Raw genomic sequence first — 23,002 nt, forward strand, 5'->3', positions numbered from 1 at the left:
TTTTTGACCCAAGTAAACTTGTTAATAAGGTTATGCCATCAAAATTTTAGATACCAGTGAAATTTCACAATTCTCGAAATTCAATACCAAACCAAAATCTACTAGCTTAACTAAAATAAAGTTCAAAGATTATTAAAACATGTAAACAGTCGGTAATAAAGTAAGAAAAAAAATAATGAGCGGATCAACTGAACAAACAGCAGATTTGTGGTCACTTTAAGACGTCATGCATGGATCTAATATATTGACACAAGCATTTTTTCTCGACTGTTTGCTTTCACTTAAAGCTATTTTTAAGTAATTTTCCCATGTCAGTTTGCAAGCCCCAAAGCAAGATCACTTTCGCTTGCGTCCTCATGATTCATTCATTCAAATAAATCTACCTGTACTGTGCTAATTTATCTGAGTCTGATTTAGAACGAGCAGAAATCTGTAAGAAATGTTACGACCCATAGACACAATAACTGCTGAAAGCGAGCTGTTAGCACTAGCAATGTGTGCAGCGCCATGACATCTGCTGTAGCTTTTCACAAGGGTTCAAGTCCTGGTTCAAGGTTCTGGCTTCAGATCAAAGTTAGTTTCCGCCAATTGTTTTTAAATGACAAAGTTAAGAAATACAGTCTCTCATTAGAAAATAATATATAACACCTTTTAATAGTTGAGCATATTTACAGGTGAAAAAAGCAAAAAAACACAATAATCGCTCATGAATTGTAATCGAGGTAAAATGTTCAATTAATCAAGATTTTGATTTTAAGTCATATCCAGCCCTAACATAACCATCTGTGTTTACGAGGAGACTCACCAAGATACTCCATTTGGTTGAGAGAGTTCTCTTTTGCATCGTCTTGCACTTGAATTGTTTAAAATTGACAAGACTTGAATGAAAAAATTATCTTAATGAAAAACGGCTTTGGCTTTATAGACTTACAGGCTGTCAAATTGAAGGAGTTCATGAGTTGGTGTCGTCTTTGAAAGCCAATCCTTCATGTCTGAGGGAGCTGGATCTGCGGTATAATCATCTTGGAAACATCGGACAAGACGTTCTAAAGGATGAGCTGCCATCACTGAGGTAGCATGACTTTTGCCCCAAATGACAAACTTTTATAGAGTACAGTCATCCAGTATTGGAGTATAATATTCATGTTTAAAATGTGCTTAAATAAGTATAATGGAGTGATTGTAATCTTAACACTCTTCTCTGACTAGAATTTGACTAGAATAGGTTATAGTGACCAAGATGGCGGCGCGAGTAGATCGCGAGGCTCAGCGTCTCTCCAGATTCTGCAATTTTGCGGTATTTTTCCTGTTCTTCTCGGGTCTGTTCGCACAGAACAGTTGTGCCTTTACATCGTACACCCGCGCTGAGCTTTTGGATATTGGTTTGCGAATTTCCGACAGTTTTATGGACAATCTACAACTCCTTCCTGAGATCGCTAAGACACCGGTGACTCTGCACTCTACCCGGCCGGGCGGAAGTGCACGCAGACGGTGGCGTGATCGTAAACAAAGGCGAGGGAGACGTGGAGGAACGCGTGCTAAGCTAACGCTTACTCCTCATCGGCTCTCTTTACCCAGCATTTTCCTTGCCAATGTACGGTCGCTAGTGAACAAAATGGAGGAGATTCGACTCAGCATCACACACAGTAAGAAACTTTTGAACTGTAACGTCCTAATATTCACGGAAACCTGGTTAAACAGCGGAATACCGGACACCGCTATCGAGCTAGCGGGACGCCACACACTCCGGGCGGATAGAACATTAGATGGCTCTGGGAAGAGCAGAGGGGGTGGATTGTGCATTTATATTAACAAAGCTTGGTGCACAAACTCTGCTATTGTTGGGAGTCATTGTTCAGCTAACCTGGAGTTTCTCATGGTTGGATGTAGACCGTTTTATCTACCGCGGGAGTTCACCTCCACTATTATCACAGCAGCTTATATTCCACCCGATGCTGATGCCAAGCTTGCTATGAAAGAACTTCACGCAGCCATCAGTAAACAACAGACTGATCACCCGGAAGCTGCGTTTATTGTTGCAGGTGACTTTAATCACTCAAACTTAAAGTCAGTGCTACCCAAGTTTCACCAGCATGTTTCCTGCCACACCAGAGGAAACAAAACCTTAGACCATGTATATACAAACATGGCTGGCGCTTACGTTGCGACACCCCTCCCCCACCTGGGACAGTCAGACCACCTCTCTTTGTTTCTCAGACCCAAATATTCACCCCTCATCAACCGCGTGAAGCCATCAATGAAAACCATCAAGGTGTGGCCTGCGGGGGCAGACTCCACACTCCAGGAAAGGTTTCTAAACACAGACTGGAGTATGTTTGCTTCTCAAGCCACCAGTGGCGCTCACACGGACATTGACTCCTACACCTCCTCAGTATTGGATCATATCAATACCACCATCGACAGTGTTACAACCCAGAAACAGATCACCACATACCCAAATCAGAAGCCTTGGATGAACAGGGAAGTACGACTCCTGCTGAAGTCACGCAATACTGCCTTCAGATCAGGAGATGCACAAGCCTACAGCGCATCCAGGGCAAACCTGAAGAGGGGCATCAAAAAGGCCAAGCACTGCTACAAGCTTAAGATTGAGGGTCACTTTTCCAACTCTGACCCTCGACGCATGTGGCAGGGCATCCAGGCCATCAGTGACTACAAACCCCCCCACTCCACCCCCGCAGCCACTGATGTCAACTTCCTGAATGAGCTAAATTACTTTTATGCTCGTTTTGAAAGAGACAACAGAGAAACTGCCACCAAGCTCAAACCCTCAGCTGACCACCCACCAATCACACTCTCCACCACAGATGTCTGCAAGGCACTGAGCCGGATCAGCGCGCACAAGGCTGCTGGACCAGACAACATCCCTGGACGTGTGCTCAGGGCATGTGCGGAGCAGCTCGCTGGGGTTTTTACAGACATTTTCAACCTGTCACTCGCCCAAGCAGCTGTACCATCATGCTTTAAACGCACTTCCATTGTGCCAGTGCCGAAACACTCCAGCCCGAGGTGCCCTAATGACTACCGCCCTGTAGCACTCACACCCATCATTATGAAGTGCTTTGAGCGGCTGGTCCTGGAACACCTAAAAGACTCTATACCATCCACATTGGACTCACACCAGTTTGCCTACCGCAGCAATAGGAGCACAGAGGATGCCGTTTCCATGGCACTGCACTCTGTGCTCACCCATCTGGACAGTAAAAACACTTATGCACGCATGCTGTTTGTTGACTTCAGCTCAGCATTCAACACTGTCATCCCATCCAAGTTAATTGCCAAACTTGGAGACCTGGGCATCAACACTTCAATGTGTAACTGGATTTTGGACTTCCTAACTGACAGACCCCAGAATGTTCGATCAGGATCCACCTGCTCCACATCCATCACACTCAACACTGGTGTACCACAGGGCTGTGTGCTAAGTCCGTTTCTCTACTCCCTCTTCACCTCCGACTGCAAGCCTGTGTATGGAACTAATTCCATCGTCAAGTTTGCGGACGACACTACGGTGATTGGTCTCATCAGCAACAACGATGAGACTGCCTACAGGGAAGAGATCCAGCACCTGGCCACATGGTGCGCTGATAATAACCTGCTCCTCAACACCACCAAAACGAAGGAGCTCATCGTGGACTTCAGGAAGGAGTCAAGAGGCACACACGACACCATCCACATCAATGGAATGGCTGTTGAGCGTGTCTCCAGTTTCAAGTTCCTGGGGATCCACATCTCGGCGGACATGTCGTGGACGACCAACACCTCCAGCCTGGTCAAGAAGGCTCACCAGCGCCTCTTCTTCCTGAGGACACTGAGGAAGAATCAGCTCTCCTCGGCCATCCTGGTGAACTTCTACCGCTGCGCAATAGAAAGCATCCTGACCAACTGTGTGGCAGTGTGGTATGGGAGCTGCTCTGTTGCGGAGCGCAAGGCACTGCAGCGGGTGGTGAAAACTGCCCAGCGCATCACAGGGACTCCACTGCCTGCCATCGAGCACATCCAGAGGAAACGCTGTCTGCATCGAGCTCGCAGCATCCTCAAGGACTCCTCTCACCCAGCACACAGACTGTTTTCTCTCCTGCCCTCCGGCAGGCGTTTCAGGATCCTCCGGACCAGGACCAGCAGACTAAAGAACAGTTTTTTCCCCAGAGCTGTCTCTTTATTGAACTCAAACCCCCGTTGATCCACTTCCCTCATAAACTGATAACTCTCCTACCTCACATCTGCCTTCACTTTGTTATTTGCACTACTGACTGTTTATCACAGTAACAACTGTTTACTTATGCATTCTGCACCACCATACCGTAACTGGATAATGCTCATCTGCACTGCCGACTGTATTTACAGTAACAATGTTTACATTTGCATTTTGCACCGTACTTCTAACTGGAATATGCAACCACTTTCCACTGCACTTTTACACTTTCTTTCGGATAGCTCTGTCCATAATTTATTGTACTAACTTAATCCACTGCTATATTCCTCATATTAGCCTAACATATTATTGTATACCTCTAACTGTAAATTCTGTTCAAGTAATAACCGTCTGTATATTTATTCATAGTACATAGTCACCTGTAAATTCTGTTTATAGTAATAGCCATCTGTATATTTATTCATAGTACATATTCACCTGTAAATTCTGTTTATAGTAATAGCCATCTGTATATTTATTCACTGTATATATTCATCTGTAAATTCAGTTCTACTTATAGTAATAACCATCTCTCTACTTATACATATTTATATATATTCAGAACATTTTTATGTCCTGCACTTACGCAACCATTGTATATATCCTGCACTTGCTGCTATTGCACTTCTGGTTAGACCTAAACTGCATTTCGTTGCCTTGTACTTGTACTTGTGTAATGACAATAAAGTTGAATCTAATCTAATCTAATCTAATTTCCACTGGGGGAGTCTGCGGTCACCAACCAGGACTCTACAAATGTGAGTTTAAACATGCTCATGGATGTTCTCAAATCACTGTAAAGATTGTAGGCTAATATTGAATGTGTATTTGTCGATGCTGTAACTGCTTTGCCATTTTTAACACATTTTCTATTTCATTTTAAAATGTTTATAGACATGCAGATATTTAATGTGTTTCTCTAAATTAGCATGAACTCATAAAGATCTGCCAGTGTAATTATGAAAGAATTATCAAAATGCTGTATTCCATCTCAAGGGATTTTAACTCTTTCTCTGCCAGTGTTTTTGAAAAAAGTTGCCAGTAGGGGTGTAACGGATCGCAGTTGATCCGTGATCCGCACGGATCATGACCCACGGTTCGGCTCGCACGTGACCCACAGATTTATTGCGCATTTTTTAAAACTTGTGGATTAATTTGAATTGTTTAGCGATCGCAGACTAAAAGACTAAAAGACTAAAAGAAACACATTTGTTAATGTGAACAGGGCATGTTAATTAGTCAGTGGCTAGCGGAGAAGTAGACGAACTTGAAAAGCCCGTAAAATATAATGATGACGGAAGAAGGGTGGTGGACAAAACTGTAACAGTATGTAGGCCGTATGACGAGAAAGCCGTATGAAAATCGCGCGTACATCAAGCATGGCACCTGCTGACGCCGTTTCACACATAGTCCGTTTGCAGTGCGTATTTATTCCGTAGAGTCGGTTTTTGTCTATCGTAAGTTTTAATTTAAAATGTTTGTTATTTTAACATAGTCTATAGCCTGTTTTGCAACTTGCATGAGCAACGTAATATATACATCTAAAGTAGGTACGAGGCTATATAATATAAAGTAATGAATTCCATAAAACGTTGTTTAAGTGTAGTGCATTTAAACATGAAATCTATCAAATAGTGTATAGGCCTACAAAGAGAATTGCAATGCTGACAAGTGTGAGAGGTCTACTCTCTCCCCTGAGAATGTTGACATCCTAATCTTTAAAAAAAATAAAAATAATTGTCATAAGCTCATGCCCTTTTTCAGGTCAGGTTGTTTTTAAAATGTTACACTTTAACAACTGAGTAAAATTTGATTTATTCAGATGGTTATTTATTTATTTTATTTTTGTTAAAACCATATTATTTTGCTAACACCAAAAGCTCCTTGTTAACCTATAAACCATATAGGTTATGTTAACATCAAAAGTTTCCATGTAATAAATGGAAAGCAAATAAAAATGGTCTCTTCCCCCTTTTATTCTGATCCGAAAAATGATCCGATCCGTGACTCATGATCCGTAGCGTGATCCGAACCGTGAGTTTTGTGATCCGTTACACCACTAGTTTCCAGCCATTGCTAGCATTTCTGATCATTTTCACAAAACTTTCATGGCCCACAGAATATTTTGTTGTATAAATATCTGAAAATGCAATATATGAATACAAAATGAAAGAAACAATCCGCTGCTTTTAAACAAAAGAACATTTTATTCTAGCTTCATGCATTTTTTTATTTATCAACACGTGTGTGGGTTTCAGCAACATTTTGAGTAAAAAATGATGCGTAATAGCGCCCCCTACTGTATAACAGTGAAAACATTGAAAGATGAAAAGTTTTGACCCTCAGTATAGTATGTCCCACATGCATATGCTGACGGAAAGCATGATGTTAATCTGGTAAATCTGATTTTAGATGCTGTCACGCTCACCTTTGACCCTCAGACGGCTAACGAACACCTCCATCTGAGCGAGAACAACACTGTGGCCGCTCATCAGAGGGAAAAACGGCAGCTTCCTGTTAATGATGGGAGATTTGACATGTGCAACCAGGTCCTGTGCCGCCCGCCGCTGTCAGAACGCTGCTTCTTTGCGGTGGATGTGATTGGCCGAGAAATACAGGTGGGAGTGGCCTGTGGGGGAATCAAGAGGAAGGGAGCGAGTGATCGAGTCTGTTTGGGACACAATGAGATGTCGTGGAGTTTACGTTGCTCAGATAATGAATGTGTGGCTTATCACAACAAGAAAACTGTATCAGTTCAAACCAAGTCCATCAGGAAACTCGGCGTGTTCCTGGACCGGGAGGCGGGTTCTCTTTGCTTCTATAGTTTGAGCCCACAGGTTAAACTCTTGCACATGTTTGATGCAGTTTTTCCTCAGGACCAGGACCTTTTCGCTGCGTTCAGGATTCAGGAGCCAGGCTGCTCAGCTGTTCTATTAGACAAGCTGAGATTAGATTAGACATCTATTAAATTCCTTTGGGGTCAAGCAAAACGTCACTGGTCCCACTCATCGTCTTAATCACACACTAGATTTAATTATATCACATGGAACCAACCCAACCGACATAGATATTATACCGCAAAGTGATGATGTCACTGACCAATACATGGTAACTTGCATACTGCGTACTGCTGAAATCTGTCATGTTGCGCCACGTTATCGACCAGGCAGAACAATCCTTCCAACCACTATAGATAGATTCTCAAATACCTTACCTGATCTGGCTCAGCTGCTAAGTGAACCCAAACAAACAGATGAACTAGAGGAAATGACTAGCAGTATGAGCACCATTTTCTCTAGTACATTAGAAATTGTAGCACCAATTAGATTAAAAAAGGTTAGAGAGAAAACTAAAGCACCATGGTACAACAGTGCTACACATGTTATCAAGAGAGAAACTCGTAACTTAGAGCGTAAATGGAAACATACTAATTTAGAGGTCTTTAGAATCGCATGGAAAGAAAGTATGTCACGTTATAAAAAGGCCCTAAAAGCAGCCAGGGCTGAGCATCTCCGCAAAATAATAGAAAATAACCAAAATAACCCAAGGTTTTTATTTAACACTGTGGCTAGACTAACAAATAAACAAGCATCGCCTGAACAAAATATTCCGTTACAGTTTAGTAGTAATGATTTTATGAACTTCTTCGCTGACAAAATAGAAAGCATCAGAAACAAAATTGTAAATGTACAATCATTAATGATGTCTTATGATTCAACCGCAATTATCGCCCCTCAAGAACTACTACACCGCTTTACAACTATAGGACAGGAAGAGCTAAATAAACTTATCATTGCATCTAAACCAACAACATGTTTATTAGATCCAATACCCACTAAACTACTGAAAGAGTTGTTACCTGTAGTGGAAGAGCCTCTTCTCAATATTATTAACTCGTCTTTATCTTTAGGTCATGTTCCAAGAATATTCAAGTTGGCAGTCATAAAGCCTCTCATTAAGAAGCCACAATTAGATCATAATAACCTAGCAAATTACAGACCAATATCAAATCTTCCATTCATGTCTAAAATACTAGAAAAAGTTGTGTCCGCTCAATTGTGCTCTTTCTTGCAAGAAAATGATATCTATGAAAAATTTCAATCAGGATTCAGGCAGCATCATAGCACAGAAACTGCACTCGTTAAAATCACAAATGATTTACTTCTAGCTTCTGACCAAGGCTGTATCTCAATACTAGTTCTACTCGATCTTAGTGCTGCGTTCGATACTATAGATCATAAAATACTATTAGATCGACTTCAAAATTACACTGGTGTTCAGGGACAGGCATTAAACTGGTTTAGATCGTATTTATCAGACCGCTACCATTTTGTCTGTCTAAATGGGGAAAAATCAAAGATGACGTCAGTAGACTATGGGGTGCCGCAAGGCTCCGTGCTAGGCCCTCTGCTATTCTCTATATATATGCTGCCACTTGGTAATATTATAAGAAAACATGGAATTAATTTCCACTGTTATGCTGATGACACTCAATTATATATTTCATCACGACCAGATGAAAACGCTAAATTATCTAAACTGACAGCGTGTGTTGATGATATTAAACACTGGATGACGTGTAATTTTCTGCTATTAAATTCAGATAAAACGGAGGTGTTACTTATTGGTCCAAAAAATTGCCCACAAAACCTCTCACAATACAACTTTAACTTGGAAGGATGTCCTGTCGCTTTATCCACTACAGTAAGAGACCTGGGTGTTATATTAGACCGCAACTTATCTTTCGAAAGTCATATTTCATATGTTACAAAAACGGCATTTTTCCACCTTAGAAACATTGCCAAGCTACGTAACATGCTATCTATTTCTGATGCAGAAAAGTTAGTTCATGCATTCATGACCTCGAGACTAGATTACTGTAATGCTTTATTAGCTGGTTGTCCTGCATCCTCAATAAACAAACTGCAGTTAGTTCAAAACGCAGCTGCTAGAGTGCTTACTAGGTCAAGAAAATATGATCATATAACACCAATTTTATCATCCCTACACTGGTTACCTATTAAGTTCCGTATCAATTACAAAGTATTGCTACTGACCTATAAAGCCCTAAATGGGCTAGCTCCAGTGTATTTAACTGATCTTTTATCGCCCTACAATCCATCGCGCTCTTTAAGATCACTAAACTCGAGGCTTCTGGTCATTCCTAGGATATCCAAGTCCACTAAAGGAGGGAGGGCTTTTTCACATTTAGCTCCTAAACTCTGGAATAGTCTTCCGGATATTGTTCGAGGTTCAGACTCGCTGTCCCAGTTTAAAACTAGATTAAAGACGCATCTCTTTAGCCAAGCATTCACATTATAATTATCTTTTTATACTACAGTTAAATCGCACCAACAGCATTAATATTCTGAACAGCAGCTATGCTAATTATTTCCCATCTGCTTTTCTGTTGTTATCTCGGGACACTAGTCCCGAGGTAACTAGTTCGTCAGCTCCAGTTTGTATCCAGCCTCTGATGGAGACTTCAGATGCCCCGACACCTGTGATGAGACGACTCGACGCCTGTGAAGAGACGACTCAACGCCAGCGCTGTTATGGCCTAAAATAATACATGATTGATTAACTTATCCTAACATTTTTTCTTTAACATTCTCTTTTCTAACATTTTTCAATGTACATTTATGAAATGCACTTTCTGTGAAGCTGCTTTGAAACAATGTGTATTGTGAAAAGCGCTATACAAATAAATTTGAATTGAATTGAATTGAACAAGAATCACTGTAACGACATGTAGAAGCTCTGTTTGTGCTCCAGACAGGAATGATTCCTCAGACCAGGAGAGGTGTGTTCTGATCAGACCTGAAAGAAACCACTCAGAACCAGCGGCAAGAACACTAACCTTCAAATTCTCCAGCAGAAACAAACTGAGATTATGGTTCAATATATGACAAGTGCTGTAATCAATAATGTACTGTATCACTGTTTCACTGAACACTGTTGTGTATGTTTCTAAGCCAGATTAATTTAATCACAAATAAAGACATGAATTGTATCTAGTGATTTCTATTTATTGGACCGATTCTTCTAATCTATTCTAATATACTGTGATCAGTATACTCTCCATTAAGACTGAAACTACTGTGAAAATAAGGTCAGTTCTGGTCATAACTTGTTGCTTGTTGATTAGGGGTTCAGGAGCGTATAATTGTTAAATTGTCCAAGGATCAGCATTCTCCCCTAAAAATGATCAGTTGGACCAAACCGTAAGTCAGAGAGACTTGAAACTTTGAAGGCCGGTAGTATTTATTTAATTGTGCACTGAACTCTTCTTGTCTTTGCAACGGCATCAGATATGGCAAGGATTGTGCCGAACGAGTCGTTGGGTTGATTGGGTTCTGCTCATGTCTTGGGTGGCGCTTTTAAAAACTGGCAGCTTCAAAGAGCCTCGTTTATACTGCGGTGGAGCATCACCGTAAACCAGTCACATTAAAAACACACAGAGCTGCACTCGCCACTAGAGGGCGCCACCACTACCAACATAACCACTGTTAAAGACATCAAATGGAACAATCATTCATTTTAAGTGCTACTTATACAAATGACTTAAAGAAGAAAGGCTGGTTATTGCGTCTGTGGCTTTATTAATAGTCTGCATCACTTTTAAGACCCCTCGTCTGCGGTGACTTATAAATGAGTCATGGAGTTTGGAGTGTGATGTCAGTCTGCTTTGACTATCACACGTGCCGTTATGAAAGGGTTTGATGTAGGACGTGATCCGTGTGCTCTTTGCTGGAGAGAATACGTGTTCATTTCTCTCGCACACACTCATTTTGGTTGTGGACACGTGCCAGTGTTCAATCACAGCACAAACACACAGAGATTCAGAGCTGATGAAACATCATAAACTCACACATAGAGATTACGTTCTGAGGGGTTTCCAGGGAGTCGCCGTCCCAGCCAAAAAACAAACATTCTAAGAACGTTTAGCTAACGTTATGAAAACTTTATTTCTGTATGTTCAAAACGTCCAGTACTTTTAAAACCATTTTATTGGTTATGTGAACATTAAGGGAACATTACATTCTTCAAACATTATGGGAACATTTTGAGAACATTATTAAAGACCACACGTTACTGGAAGAACGTTTGTTCAGAACCTTGAGAGAACCTTGACACAATGTCCCCTGTTCGCTGGGATGCAGTTTTGCATAGTTGCTAGTTATATTTTTTCTTATGCGTTTTCCCAGGTGTTTCCCAAGAGTCCTGATCTTCTGACCTCCATCAATGTGTCTTCGGCAAGTCAAAAATATGTAAAAATTCATTCTGAAATGGTGAATGTGGAGTTTAGGTAAGATTCAGAGTGAGTGTGTCTCTTTAAAAGGGCACTTTATGAAACAATTCAGTGAAAAAAAAAAAACACTTGACTTTACATAAACCAGAAGAAAAAAAAGAGAAAGTGAGAGAGCGAGAGAGAGTGAGAGAGAAGCAGTTGTGGTCAGAGGTTTAACTCTCTCTCTCCGTCTCACACACTCTCAGTCGTTCTCCTGCTCTCACACGGGCCGGTCTGACAGGTGAGTGGAAACCTCTCATTCCTCTAATAATCAGTGTTTTAGTGAAGTTCTGCTGCTTTCTCTGTTCTCTCTCAGTTTTTATTGGATTTACTGGCATGATTAATAATGTGCATCAGAATCTCTCAGTTCATTCTGCCATCATTCAATCTCTTTTCCAAAACTTTATGACTTTCTGTCTTCTGCTTAACTCAAAGGAAGATAATTTGAAGAATGTTGGGGATCAAGTCCATTAACTTTCACATATGGACAAAAAAACCCATATCTTGTAAAAGAAGAGCGAAGGCTCTATCACTTTAATTCTCAATCTGCCATGACCTTTAGAGTCGAAGCAGTTCCCAGTTAATTTTAATTGTTTCAGTGGAATGTGTGTGTGGTTTATACGCCTGTGGTTGTGTTTTGGTAGCTGATATAACACACAACACACATGCAGCTGTAAATGTGACAATGACGGCCTCTTAGACCAAGGACACACACATGCAGTGATTTCAGATATTCAATGTGTTTCCTCTGTATCTAAACCTTCCTAAATCAAGATTTACTGGAGAAGCTACACTGACTTTTGATTAGTCTTGTTTTCTTTTAAAGCTGAGTGAAGTTTGTGCTTAAAACAAGAAGAAATATCTGCCAGTGGGATCAGAAAAATAATCATAATTCAAAAGGAAAACCTTAGATTGTTTCTAACCCCATTGGCAGATATTTAAAGGGTTAGTTCACCCAAAAATGTAAATTCTGTCATTAATTACTTACCCTCATGTCGTTCGACACCCGTCAGACCTCCGTTCATCTTCAGACACAAATGAAGATATTTTAGTGTAAATCTGATGCTCTGAAAGGCCTCCATTGGCTCAACTTTACACTCTCAAGACCCTTAAAAGACACTAAAGACTAAAGTTACAAAGTCCATCTCACTACAGCGGCTCTACAATAACTTTATGAAGACGAGAATAGTTTCTGTGCGCAAAAAAACCCTAAATAACGACTTATATAGTGATGACGATTTCAAAACACGGAATCATGAAGCGTCATGAATGAATCAGTGAGTCGATTCATCGGTTCAGAGCGTTATAAATCAGTGAGTCGAATCAGCAGTTTGGATCGCCAAATTTCAGCAGTTTGGCGGTTTGACATGCGATCCGAATCATGAATCGACTCACTGATTCATAACGCATCGAAGCTTCATGAGGCCGTGTTTTGAAATCGTCATCACTATATAAGTCGTTATTTAGGGTTTTTTTGCGCACAAAAACTATTCTCGCCGATTCATAAAGTTAGTTTAGAACCACTGTAGTGAGATGGACTTTGTAACGACGTCTTTAGTACCTTTTAAGGGTCTTGAGAGTGAACCGTGCATTGTGCAGTATTTCTGTATCTAAACCTTCCTAAATCAAGATTTACTCGTGAAGCTACACCAACTTTTGATAAGTCTTGTCTTCTTATAAAGCTGAGTGAAGTTTGTGCTTAAAACAAGACGAAATATCTGCCAGTGGGATCAGAAAAATAATCATAATTCAAAAGGAAAACCTTAGATTGTTTCTAGCCCCATTGGCAGATATTTAAACATACTTAATTTTTCAGTAAACAAGACATATCTTCAGTCATCACTTCTCCAGTAGATGTATATTGATTTAAGGATGTTTAGATATTTGTGCTGGAGGACAAGACAAACATACAGAGGAAGAACGTCATTTTTTCAGTGTTGGAAACGTCTGCTTGAACTCTGGCTGGTTTATCTGCAGTGTAATCCGCAGGGATCAGAGATGATCTTCCAGCTTCTGCTCTTGAGTGTCGTCGCTCCGCTCTCGCTCGCCGCTCCGGGAGTCCCGGTGCGTCTGGTGGGCGGCAGGAGCAAGGTCGAAGGTCGCGTGGAGGTGTTTCATAACGGCGAGTGGGGCACCGTGTGTGATGACGATGTCAACATCAATCTGGCCAATGTCGTGTGTCGTGAACTGGGCTTTTCTCGTGGACTCACCTGGGCTCACAGTGCAAAGTTCGGCGAGGGTCGTGGTAAGCCAGTGATGATTCATGTTCCTGGTCTTAAGGCCCTTTCACACCGGACGCGTAACAAAAAGCGAAGCGGAAAAAGCGAATATTTCGTGTGCGAATAGTTCGCGTCAAAACCATTCACATCAGCCGTGACGCGAGTTTGCGACGTTTCAGAGCTCCAACATTCCAAAACATTCGCGGCGACAGCTGAAAAAACACGGACACTTCACTATCCAGTGGAGACGAGCTTCTCATTTTCTTTAAAAGACAGAAAAGAAGGTTGTGGCCAGGGCTCTGAACCGGTTCAAGGAACGAAAACGAAAACCAGAAACGAACGAAATTTTAAGAGGAACAAAAACGAAAACGAAATCAAAATCAATTTGAATCGTTCTGAACAGAAAAGTTAATTTGAAATGACCATTAACCGGTTAATAACGTTATTTTATCGTTCTTTTAATATTTTAATTTGGCAGTGACCAATCATGAATTGAGTAGTTCAGCATGTGACGTTGACGGATCAAGTGTGAGTGAAATGTCATCTGTGAATCTACCGGTAACGCAAGTCAGTGTGAGCGCATTTTCATGCCTCAAGTACATTTCTTTCCCAACTGAGGTCTACTATGAAAGCGCAGGTATTGGAGGACATTATTTTCGAACGTTTAAATAAGTAGAACGGACTTTAAGCTCAAATAGACTGATTTAGGCTAGTTTGTGGATTCCGTTTAAGCCTGTCCAAGTAGGCTATAGCATCTATCAAACATTTGTCCTATAGTCTTTCAGATTGCCAATACAGGACAGCTCAATGTTTTCTATATAGACGGTTGATGCTTCGTATTAAATGGTGTTATATTGCATTAAATGATCAAGCTTTATTAGCTGACTGAATTTGATTATGTGATGCAAGGACGTGTTGCGCAGTGTTTGCTTTGAAATTACCAGCATTAAAAGAGCAATGGTTATCCAGTTTATTTATTCTTTATTCATGCAATTTTTAAAACAAGTCGTGTTAAAAAAAAGTTTTGTACAAAGAATGTTATCACTCTTCTGAAAAGAATTAGGCATAAGAGGCCACATTCGATTGTCTAACGCTCCATTAAAACAGGTCCGCTGTTTATGCTTTGTTATTAATGCATGTATTTCTGTTGTGGTTTTAAAAATTTTATGAAATAAATATTCAAGTTTAATTACCATGCGTTATATTATTATTGAGTGAAAAATAAGTCTATTTATACATATTTGTTTAAAGTATAGGCTAAATTAAAATAACGTTATTAACCGGTATTTTTTCAAATCAAACCGTTTTCGGAACAGTAATGTTTATTGAGGAACGCAAAAACGGAAACGCTATAATATCGATTCTGCTCGGAGTGACCCATTGATATTTTTTTCCATTTTTAAGTCCTGGTTGTGGGTGGTAAAACTTTATCATGGCCGGTTCCGCACTTACTTTACAATGTCGGTGGGACAATTTGAGGAGCTCCTCCAGAGACAGTAGCAGCGCATCTGAGACACACACACACACACACTTCAGGAACCAATCGATCCGGAGCAGCTGTGTTTCCAGCTATGTTTCCAGTTGAGTCACAATGTAAACATTTAAGTGCCACAGTCGTACTGACGGAAAAACATTCAATTTTTTTATAGTCGCGGACACAATTAGGTTAGAAGAAAATCAAGGTATTGATTATAATATGGTAATCTGTAGCCTATAGTGGGCAAACACATCTGCATCTGTACACTGTAAACACAACTACAGCTGTAATCTCAGGAGAAATGCCATACCTGGCAAAGGTTAATGTTGATTGAATGGCTAGTGACATCAACTGGACATTTCGTCACCTTTGTTTCCGTGAATGTGATTGGTTTAAGCCTTTTCTATCGCTGCGAGAGTTAAAAAAATCGACATCGAAACGAAAAAAATAAACGTTCGCGGCACATTCGCGTTCGGTGTGGAAGCTCTCATTACACAAACAGCTGATCAAAAAATAAAACCATCGCGTGAATTATTCGCGCGTCAAAATCGCGTCCAGTGTGAAAGGACCTTTATTGTGAATGCTTCATTATTCATCATTAGATAATCTCAGTGTTTGAGATCAAATGGCTCTGTCTGTTCAGGTCCGATCTGGCTGGATAACGTCTCGTGCTCGGGCACCGAGAGCTCACTGTTGGACTGCCGGTCTAACGGTTGGGGTGTGAGCGACTGCTCTCACGCTGAAGATCTGGGCGTCATTTGCAGTCCAGACCGACCCAACCAGGGTCACGTCCCACGTTACCAAGAATCGAGTCAACCTTCTCCACCTCAGACCTCCAACCTGCTCGCTAACGCTCCGCCCGCTAGCTCGCTCCGCCAGCGCGGACACGAGATCGCCCTGCACCGCGGCAGCCAGGGCCCGTCCTCGCCGCAGATCCACGGCCACCGCATTCAGCTGCGCAGGAACGGCTACGAGAACACCGCCACCACCAGCGGCCAGCCGAGGGGCCACGTGCTCCCGGACTTCCTGCGCAGCAGGGCCACCTACAGGAGGACACAGGAAGTGACGCCCGCTCAGACCACCAGACACCCTGAGAGACCGCTGGCACCAGAGCCGGTTTACAGTCCTGAGCCGGAGCACAGTAACAGGATGGATCTGGACTTCACCATTACAGACGAGCAGGTCAGAACTCACTTAAGAAAGAAAAAATACAGTAAAACAGTGAAATATTAGTCCAGTGTAAATCAGATGTTCTCTATGTGAGTATATAGTAAAGCGTCATTTATTCCTGTGATCAAAGCTGAATTTATCATCATTACTCCAGTCTTCAGTGTCACATGACCCTTCACAAATCATTCAAATTTAGATGTAAAGTCAAAACTGCGAGATGTAAAGTAAGAACTGCGAGATGTAAAGTAAGAACTGCGAGATGTAAAGTCAGAACTGCGAGTTGTAAAGTCAGAATTGCGAGATGTAAAGTCAAAATTGCGAGATGTAAAGTCAGAATTGCGAGATATAAAGTAAGAACTGCGAGATGTAAAGTCAGAACTGCGAGTTGTAAAGTCAGAATTGTGAGATGTAAAGTCAAAATTGCGAGATGTAAAGTCAAAATTGCGAGATGTAAAGTCAGAATTGCGAGATTTGTAAAGTCAGAATTACGAGATGTAAAGTCAGAACTGTGAGTTGTAAAGTCAGAATTACGATATGTAAAGTCAGAATTGCGAGATGTAAAGTCAGAATTACGAGATGTAAAGTCAGAATTATGAGATGTAAAGTCAGAATTGCGAGATGTAAAGTCAGAATTGCAAGATGTATAGTCAGAATTGCGAGATTTGTAAAGTCAGAATTACGAGATGTAAAGTCAGATTTGTGCAATGTAAAGTCAGAATTACGAGATGTAAAGTCAGAATTGCGAGATGTAAAGTCAGAATTGTGAGATGTAAAGTCAGAATTGCGAAATTTGTAAAGTCAGAATTACGAGATGTAAAGTCAGAACTGCGAGATGTAAAGTCAGAACTGCGAGATGTAAAGTCAGAACTGCGAGATGTAAAGTCAGATTTACGAGATGTAAAGTCAGATTTACGAGATGTAAAGTCAAAATTGCGAGATGTAAAGTCAGAATTGCGAAATTTGTAAAGTCAGAATTACGAGATGTAAAGTCAGAACTGCGAGATGTAAAGTCAGAACTGCGAGATGTAAAGTCAGAATTGCGAGATGTAAAGTCAGATTTACGAGATGTAAAGTAAAAATTGCGAGATGTAAAGTCAGAATTGCGAGATGTAAATTCAGAATTATGACATGTAAAGTCAGAATTGCAAGATGTAAAGTCAGAATTGCGAAATATGTAAAGTCAGAATTGCGAGATGTAAAGTCAGAATTGCGAGATGTAAAGTCAGAATTGCGAGATTTGTAAAGTCAGAATTACGAGATGTAAAGTCAGATTTGTGCAATGTAAAGTCAGAATTACGAGATGTAAAGTAAGAATTGCGAGATGTAAAGTCAGAATTACGAGATGTAAAGTCAGAATTGCGAGATGTAAAGTCAGAATTGCGAGATGTAAAGTCAGAATTGTGACATTTGTAAAGTCAGAATTACGAGATGTAAAGTCAGAACTGTGAGATGTAAAGTCAGAATTACGAGATGTAAAGTCAGATTTACGAGATGTAAAGTAAAAATTGCGAGATGTAAAGTCAGAATTGTGAGATGTACAGTCAGAATTACGAGATGTAAAGTCAGAATTACGAGATGTAAAGTCAGAATTGCGAGATGTAAAGTCAGAATTGCGAGATTTGTAAAGTCAGAATTACGAGATGTAAAGTCAGAACTGCGAGATGTTAAGTCAGAATTGTGAGATTTGTAAAGTCAGAATTACGAGATGTAAAGTCAGAATTGCGAGATGTAAAGTCAGAGTTGCGAAATTTGTAAAGTCAGAATTACGAGATGTAAAGTCAGAATTACGAGATGTAAAGTCAGAATTGCGAGATTTGTAAAGTCAGAATTACGAGATGTAAAGTCAGAACTGTGAGTTGTAAAGTCAGAATTACGAGATGTAAAGTCAGAATTGCGAGTTGTAAAGTCAGATTTGCGAAATTCGTAAAGTCAGAATTATGAGATGTAAAGTCAGAATTGCGAGATTTGTAAAGTCAGAATTGCGAAATATGTAAAATCAGAACTGCGAAATATGTAAAATCAGAACTTGCGAGATGTAAAGTCAGAGCTGCGAGGTGTAAAGTTAGAACTGCGAGTTGTAAAGTCAGAACTTGCGAGTTGTAAAGTCAGAACTGCGAGTTGTAAAGTCAGAACTGCGAGTTGTAAAGTCAGAATTACGAGATGTAAAGTCAGAACTGCGAGTTGTAAAGTCAGAACTTGCGAGTTGTAAAGTCAGAACTGCGAGTTGTAAAGTCAGAATTACGAGATGTAAAGTCAGAATTGCAAAATATGTAAAGTCAGAACTGCGAGATGTAAAGTCAGAGCTGCGAGGTGTAAAGTCAGAACTGCGAGTTGTAAAGTCAGAACTTGCGAGTTGTAAAGTCAGAAATGCGAGTTGTAAAGACAGAATTACGAGATGTAAAGTCAGAACTGCGAGTTGTAAAGTCAGAACTTGCGAGTTGTAAAGTCAGAACTGCGAGTTGTGAAGTCAGAACTTGCGAGTTGTAAAGTCAGAACTGCAATTTGTAAAGTCAGAACTGCGAGTTGTAAAGTCAGAACTACGAGTTGTAAAGTCAGAACTTGCGAGTTTTAAAGTCAGAACTTGCGAGTTGTAAAGTCAGAACTGCAAGTTGTAAAGTCAGAACTTGCGAGCTGTAAAGTCAGAACTTGCGAGTTGTAAAGTCAGAATTGCGAGTTATAAAGTCAGAATTGCGAGTTGTGAAGTCAGAACTGCGAGTTGTAAAGTCAGAACTTGCGAGTTGTAAAGTCAGAACTGCGAGTTGTAAAGTCAGAATTACGAGATGTAAAGTCAGAATTGCTAAATATGTAAAGTCAGAACTGCGAGATGTAAAGTCAGAGCTGTGAGGTGTAAAGTCAGAACTGCGAATTGTAAAGTCAGAACTTGCGAGTTGTAAAGTCAGAACTGCGAGTTGTGAAGTCAGAACTTGCGAGTTGTAAAGTCAGAACTGCGAGTTGTAAAGTCAGAACTTGCGAGTTGTAAAGTCAGAACTTGCGAGTTGTAAAGTCAGAACTGCAATTTGTAAAGTCAGAACTGCGAGTTGTAAAGTCAGAACTGCGAGTTGTAAAGTCAGAACTTGCGAGTTGTAAAGTCAGAACTTGCGAGCTGTAAAGTCAGAACTTGCGAGTTTTAAAGTCAGAACTTGCGAGTTGTAAAGTCAGAACTGCAAGTTGTAAAGTCAGAACTTGCGAGTTGTAAAGTCAGAACTTGCGAGTTTTAAAGTCAGAATTGCGAGTTGTAAAGTCAGAATTACGAGTTGTGAAGTCAAAATTACGAGATGTAAAATCAGAGCTGCGAGGTGTAAAGTTAAGTGAGCAAGCTTTTTTATTGGTAAGATTTAAACAAGAAAGAAAGAAGGTAATACTTTTATTTATCAAAGACGCATTAAATTGATCAAAAGTGACAGTAAAGACATGTATAATGTTACAAACGATTAAAACGCTCTTCTTTTGAATTCTCTATTCATCAAAGAATCCTGAAAAAATAAAATGTATCTCAATTTCCTCAGAAATATGAAAAGCACTCCAGGTTTTCCATGGTTCTGACTTTCTTAGACTCATTCGTTGGTTAAGGTGATCCAGGCCTGACTGAACTGGACCAGAAACACCAGCAAACCCTCTGTTAATCTGGTATGATCAGTTTTTCCAGCGGTTCATCAGTGTCATGTAATAGCAGACTAGCTGTATAAACATGCCGTAAACCGCAGTAGTTTAGTGTCGTTAGGTCGTCTGATGATTGACAGCCCTCTCTGGAGGATTCTGATTGGCTCTTTCATTTCTTCCTGTCTGTGAGCTCAATTACAGGCAAACGTAAAGCTGTGACCACAGACAGTTTATCACCATTTACAGCAGACGCTCTAGCCAACATGAGCCTCACACAGAAGTTTGGAGGTCTGGAGCTCTTGACTCTGCAGAAAGTTGGCCACCTCTGTGACCCTCAGCATGCGCTGACCCTGCTCTGTGACCCTCAGCATGCGCTGACCCTGCTCTTTGACCCTCAGCATGCGCTGACCCCGCTCTGTGACCCTCAGCATGCACTGACCCCGCTCTGTGACCCTCAGCATGCGCTGACCCCGCTCTGTGACCCTCAGCATGTGCTGACCCGCTCTGTGACCCTCAGCATGCGCTGACCCCGCTCTGTGACCCTCAGCATGCGCTGACCCCGCTCTGTGACCCTCAGCATGAGCTGACCCCGCTCTGTGACCCTCAGCATGCGCTGACCCCGCTCTGTGACCCTCAGCATGTGCTGACCCCGCTCTGTGACCCTCAGCATGCGCTGACCCCGCTCTGTGACCCTCAGGATGCGCTGACCCCGCTCTGTGACCCTCAGCATGAGCTGACCCCGCTCTGTGACCCTCAGCATGAGCTGACCCCGCTCTGTGACCCTCAGCATGTGCTGACCCCGCTCTGTGACCCTCAGCATGAGCTGACCCCGCTCTGTGACCCTCAGCATGAGCTGACCCCGCTCTGTGACCCTCAGCATGCGCTGACCCCGCTCTGTGACCCTCAGCATGTGCTGACCCGCTCTGTGACCCTCAGCATGCGCTGACCCCGCTCTGTGACCCTCAGCATGCGCTGACCCCGCTCTGTGACCCTCAGCATGAGCTGACCCCGCTCTGTGACCCTCAGCATGCGCTGACCCCGCTCTGTGACCCTCAGCATGTGCTGACCCCGCTCTGTGACCCTCAGCATGCGCTGACCCCGCTCTGTGACCCTCAGGATGCGCTGACCCCGCTCTGTGACCCTCAGCATGAGCTGACCCCGCTCTGTGACCCTCAGCATGAGCTGACCCCGCTCTGTGACCCTCAGCATGTGCTGACCCCGCTCTGTGACCCTCAGCATGAGCTGACCCCGCTCTGTGACCCTCAGCATGTGCTGACCCCGCTCTGTGACCCTCAGCATGCGCTGACCCCGCTCTGTGACCCTCAGCATGTGCTGACCCCGCTCTGTGGCCCTCAGGATGCGCTGACCCCGCTCTGTGACCCTCAGCATGCGCTGACCCCGCTCTGTGACCCTCAGCATGCACTGACCCCGCTCTGTGACCCTCAGCATGCACTGACCCCGCTCTGTGACCCTCAGCATGCGCTGACCCCGCTCTGTGACCCTCAGCATGCACTGACCCCGCTCTCTGTGACCCTCAGCATGCGCTGACCCCCCTCTGTGACCCTCAGCATGCGCTGACCCCGCTCTGTGACCCTCAGCATGAGCTGACCCCGCTCTGTGACCCTCAGCATGTGCTGACCCCGCTCTGTGACCCTCAGCATGCGCTGACCCCGCTCTGTGACCCTCAGCATGCGCTGACCCTGCTCTGTGACCCTCAGCATGCGCTGACCCCGCTCTGTGGCCCTCAGGATGCGCTGACCCCGCTCTGTGACCCTCAGCATGCGCTGACCCCGCTCTGTGACCCTCAGCATGCGCTGACCCCGCTCTGTGGCCCTCAGGATGCGCTGACCCCGCTCTGTGACCCTCAGCATGCGCTGACCCCGCTCTGTGGCTGAGTTGCTGTTGTTCCTAATGGCTTCCACTTTGTTATAATCCCACTAACAGTTGAGTGTGGAATATTTATGTGGATATTGTTACCACGGTATAAAATGTCTATCGTTAGAGATTTTGCTCTCAGCAGGCGATTGCGAATTCAGTTCTCTTTCACGTCTTATTGCGCTTGAATGGTCGAATGCACACTCAGTTATGTCAGCATGCCCATCTTGTGGAGTGTTCATGTAAACGCAGACGGTTATGTCTGAAGTGAAAGTAAACAGTTGGGTGTAAACCGGATGTGTATCAGTATAACGTATCCGTGCGTTTGGTCTTAAAATGACAGCAGCCTAATAAACCAAACAAAAGAGAAAATAACTCACTGCTCTTGACTGAGTAACTTTTTTTGCTTTAATAAGAATACATTTGATCATTTTTATTTATTTTTAAGTAAACGTAGGAATATCTTTGATATTGTTAGCTGGACTGAGGTTTACTTGATTATCCATCATCATTTATTAGAAAAATCATGTTCATAAAAGCCTCAAATATTATACAAACATACAACTTGATGCATTGTATCAATCAAATGTTTCATTAAAAACACTGTTATTATTCGATATGTCAGGCTTCACAGGGTCCATGTCTGTCAGGGGTTGTGATGTTTCTCTCTTTCAGTCCGCGGCGTCCGTCCGGCTGGAGGAAGTGCGTCTCCGGCCCGTTCTGGCCGCCACACGAAACTCTGCCATGGTAACAGAGGGCGTGGTGGAGGTGAAGCATGCTGGGAAATGGAGGCAGGTGTGTGATCGGGGCTGGGACCAGAGCAGCAGTCGGGTGGTGTGCGGCATGCTGGGATTCCCATCAGCAGGACAGCATGACACACGCGTGTATCGGTGAGTATGGAACGAATTGCCGTGTTACATGGTTCATGTTTTGATTCGTGTTCTGATTCGTGTTGTGAAGATTCGTGTTCTGACTCCTGTTCTGATTCATGTTCTGATTCATGTACTGATTCGTGTTCTGACTCCTGTTCTGATTCGTGTACTGATTCGTGTTCTGATTTTTGTTATGATTCATGTTATGATTCGTGTTCTGATTCGTGTAATGATTTGTGTTATGATTCATGTTCTGATTCGTGTTTTGATTTTTGTTCTAAT

The 23,002-nt window shown here is 42.3% G+C and overlaps 2 protein-coding genes across 2 annotated transcripts in view; both read left to right on the forward strand.

Annotated features, from left to right (window-relative positions):
• The window catches only part of LOC307143126 (protein NLRC3-like), a gene marked incomplete at both ends in the record, with an annotated part of 74,709 nt that extends 67,536 nt beyond the window's left edge, over window positions 1-7,173 (forward strand). The window contains 3 exons of the mRNA XM_079844431.1: window positions 926-1,072; window positions 5,981-5,985; window positions 6,629-7,173. Of these exons, the coding sequence (XP_079700557.1) occupies window positions 926-1,072; window positions 5,981-5,985; window positions 6,629-7,173 (697 nt within the window). The remainder of the gene's footprint in view (window positions 1-925; window positions 1,073-5,980; window positions 5,986-6,628) is intronic.
• A 4,472-nt stretch (window positions 7,174-11,645) lies between these two features.
• LOC307143512 (lysyl oxidase homolog 4-like) overlaps window positions 11,646-23,002 on the forward strand; it is a 31,796-nt gene continuing 20,439 nt past the window's right edge. The window contains exons 1-4 of the mRNA XM_079845142.1: window positions 11,646-11,748; window positions 13,485-13,752; window positions 15,847-16,385; window positions 22,524-22,738. Coding sequence (XP_079701268.1) covers window positions 13,506-13,752; window positions 15,847-16,385; window positions 22,524-22,738 — 1,001 coding nt within the window. The 5' untranslated portion in view covers window positions 11,646-11,748; window positions 13,485-13,505. The remainder of the gene's footprint in view (window positions 11,749-13,484; window positions 13,753-15,846; window positions 16,386-22,523; window positions 22,739-23,002) is intronic.

This window comes from Gobio gobio (assembly GCF_949357685.1).
Source record: "Gobio gobio genome assembly, chromosome: 19".
Taxonomy (NCBI): Eukaryota; Metazoa; Chordata; class Actinopteri; order Cypriniformes; family Gobionidae; genus Gobio; species Gobio gobio.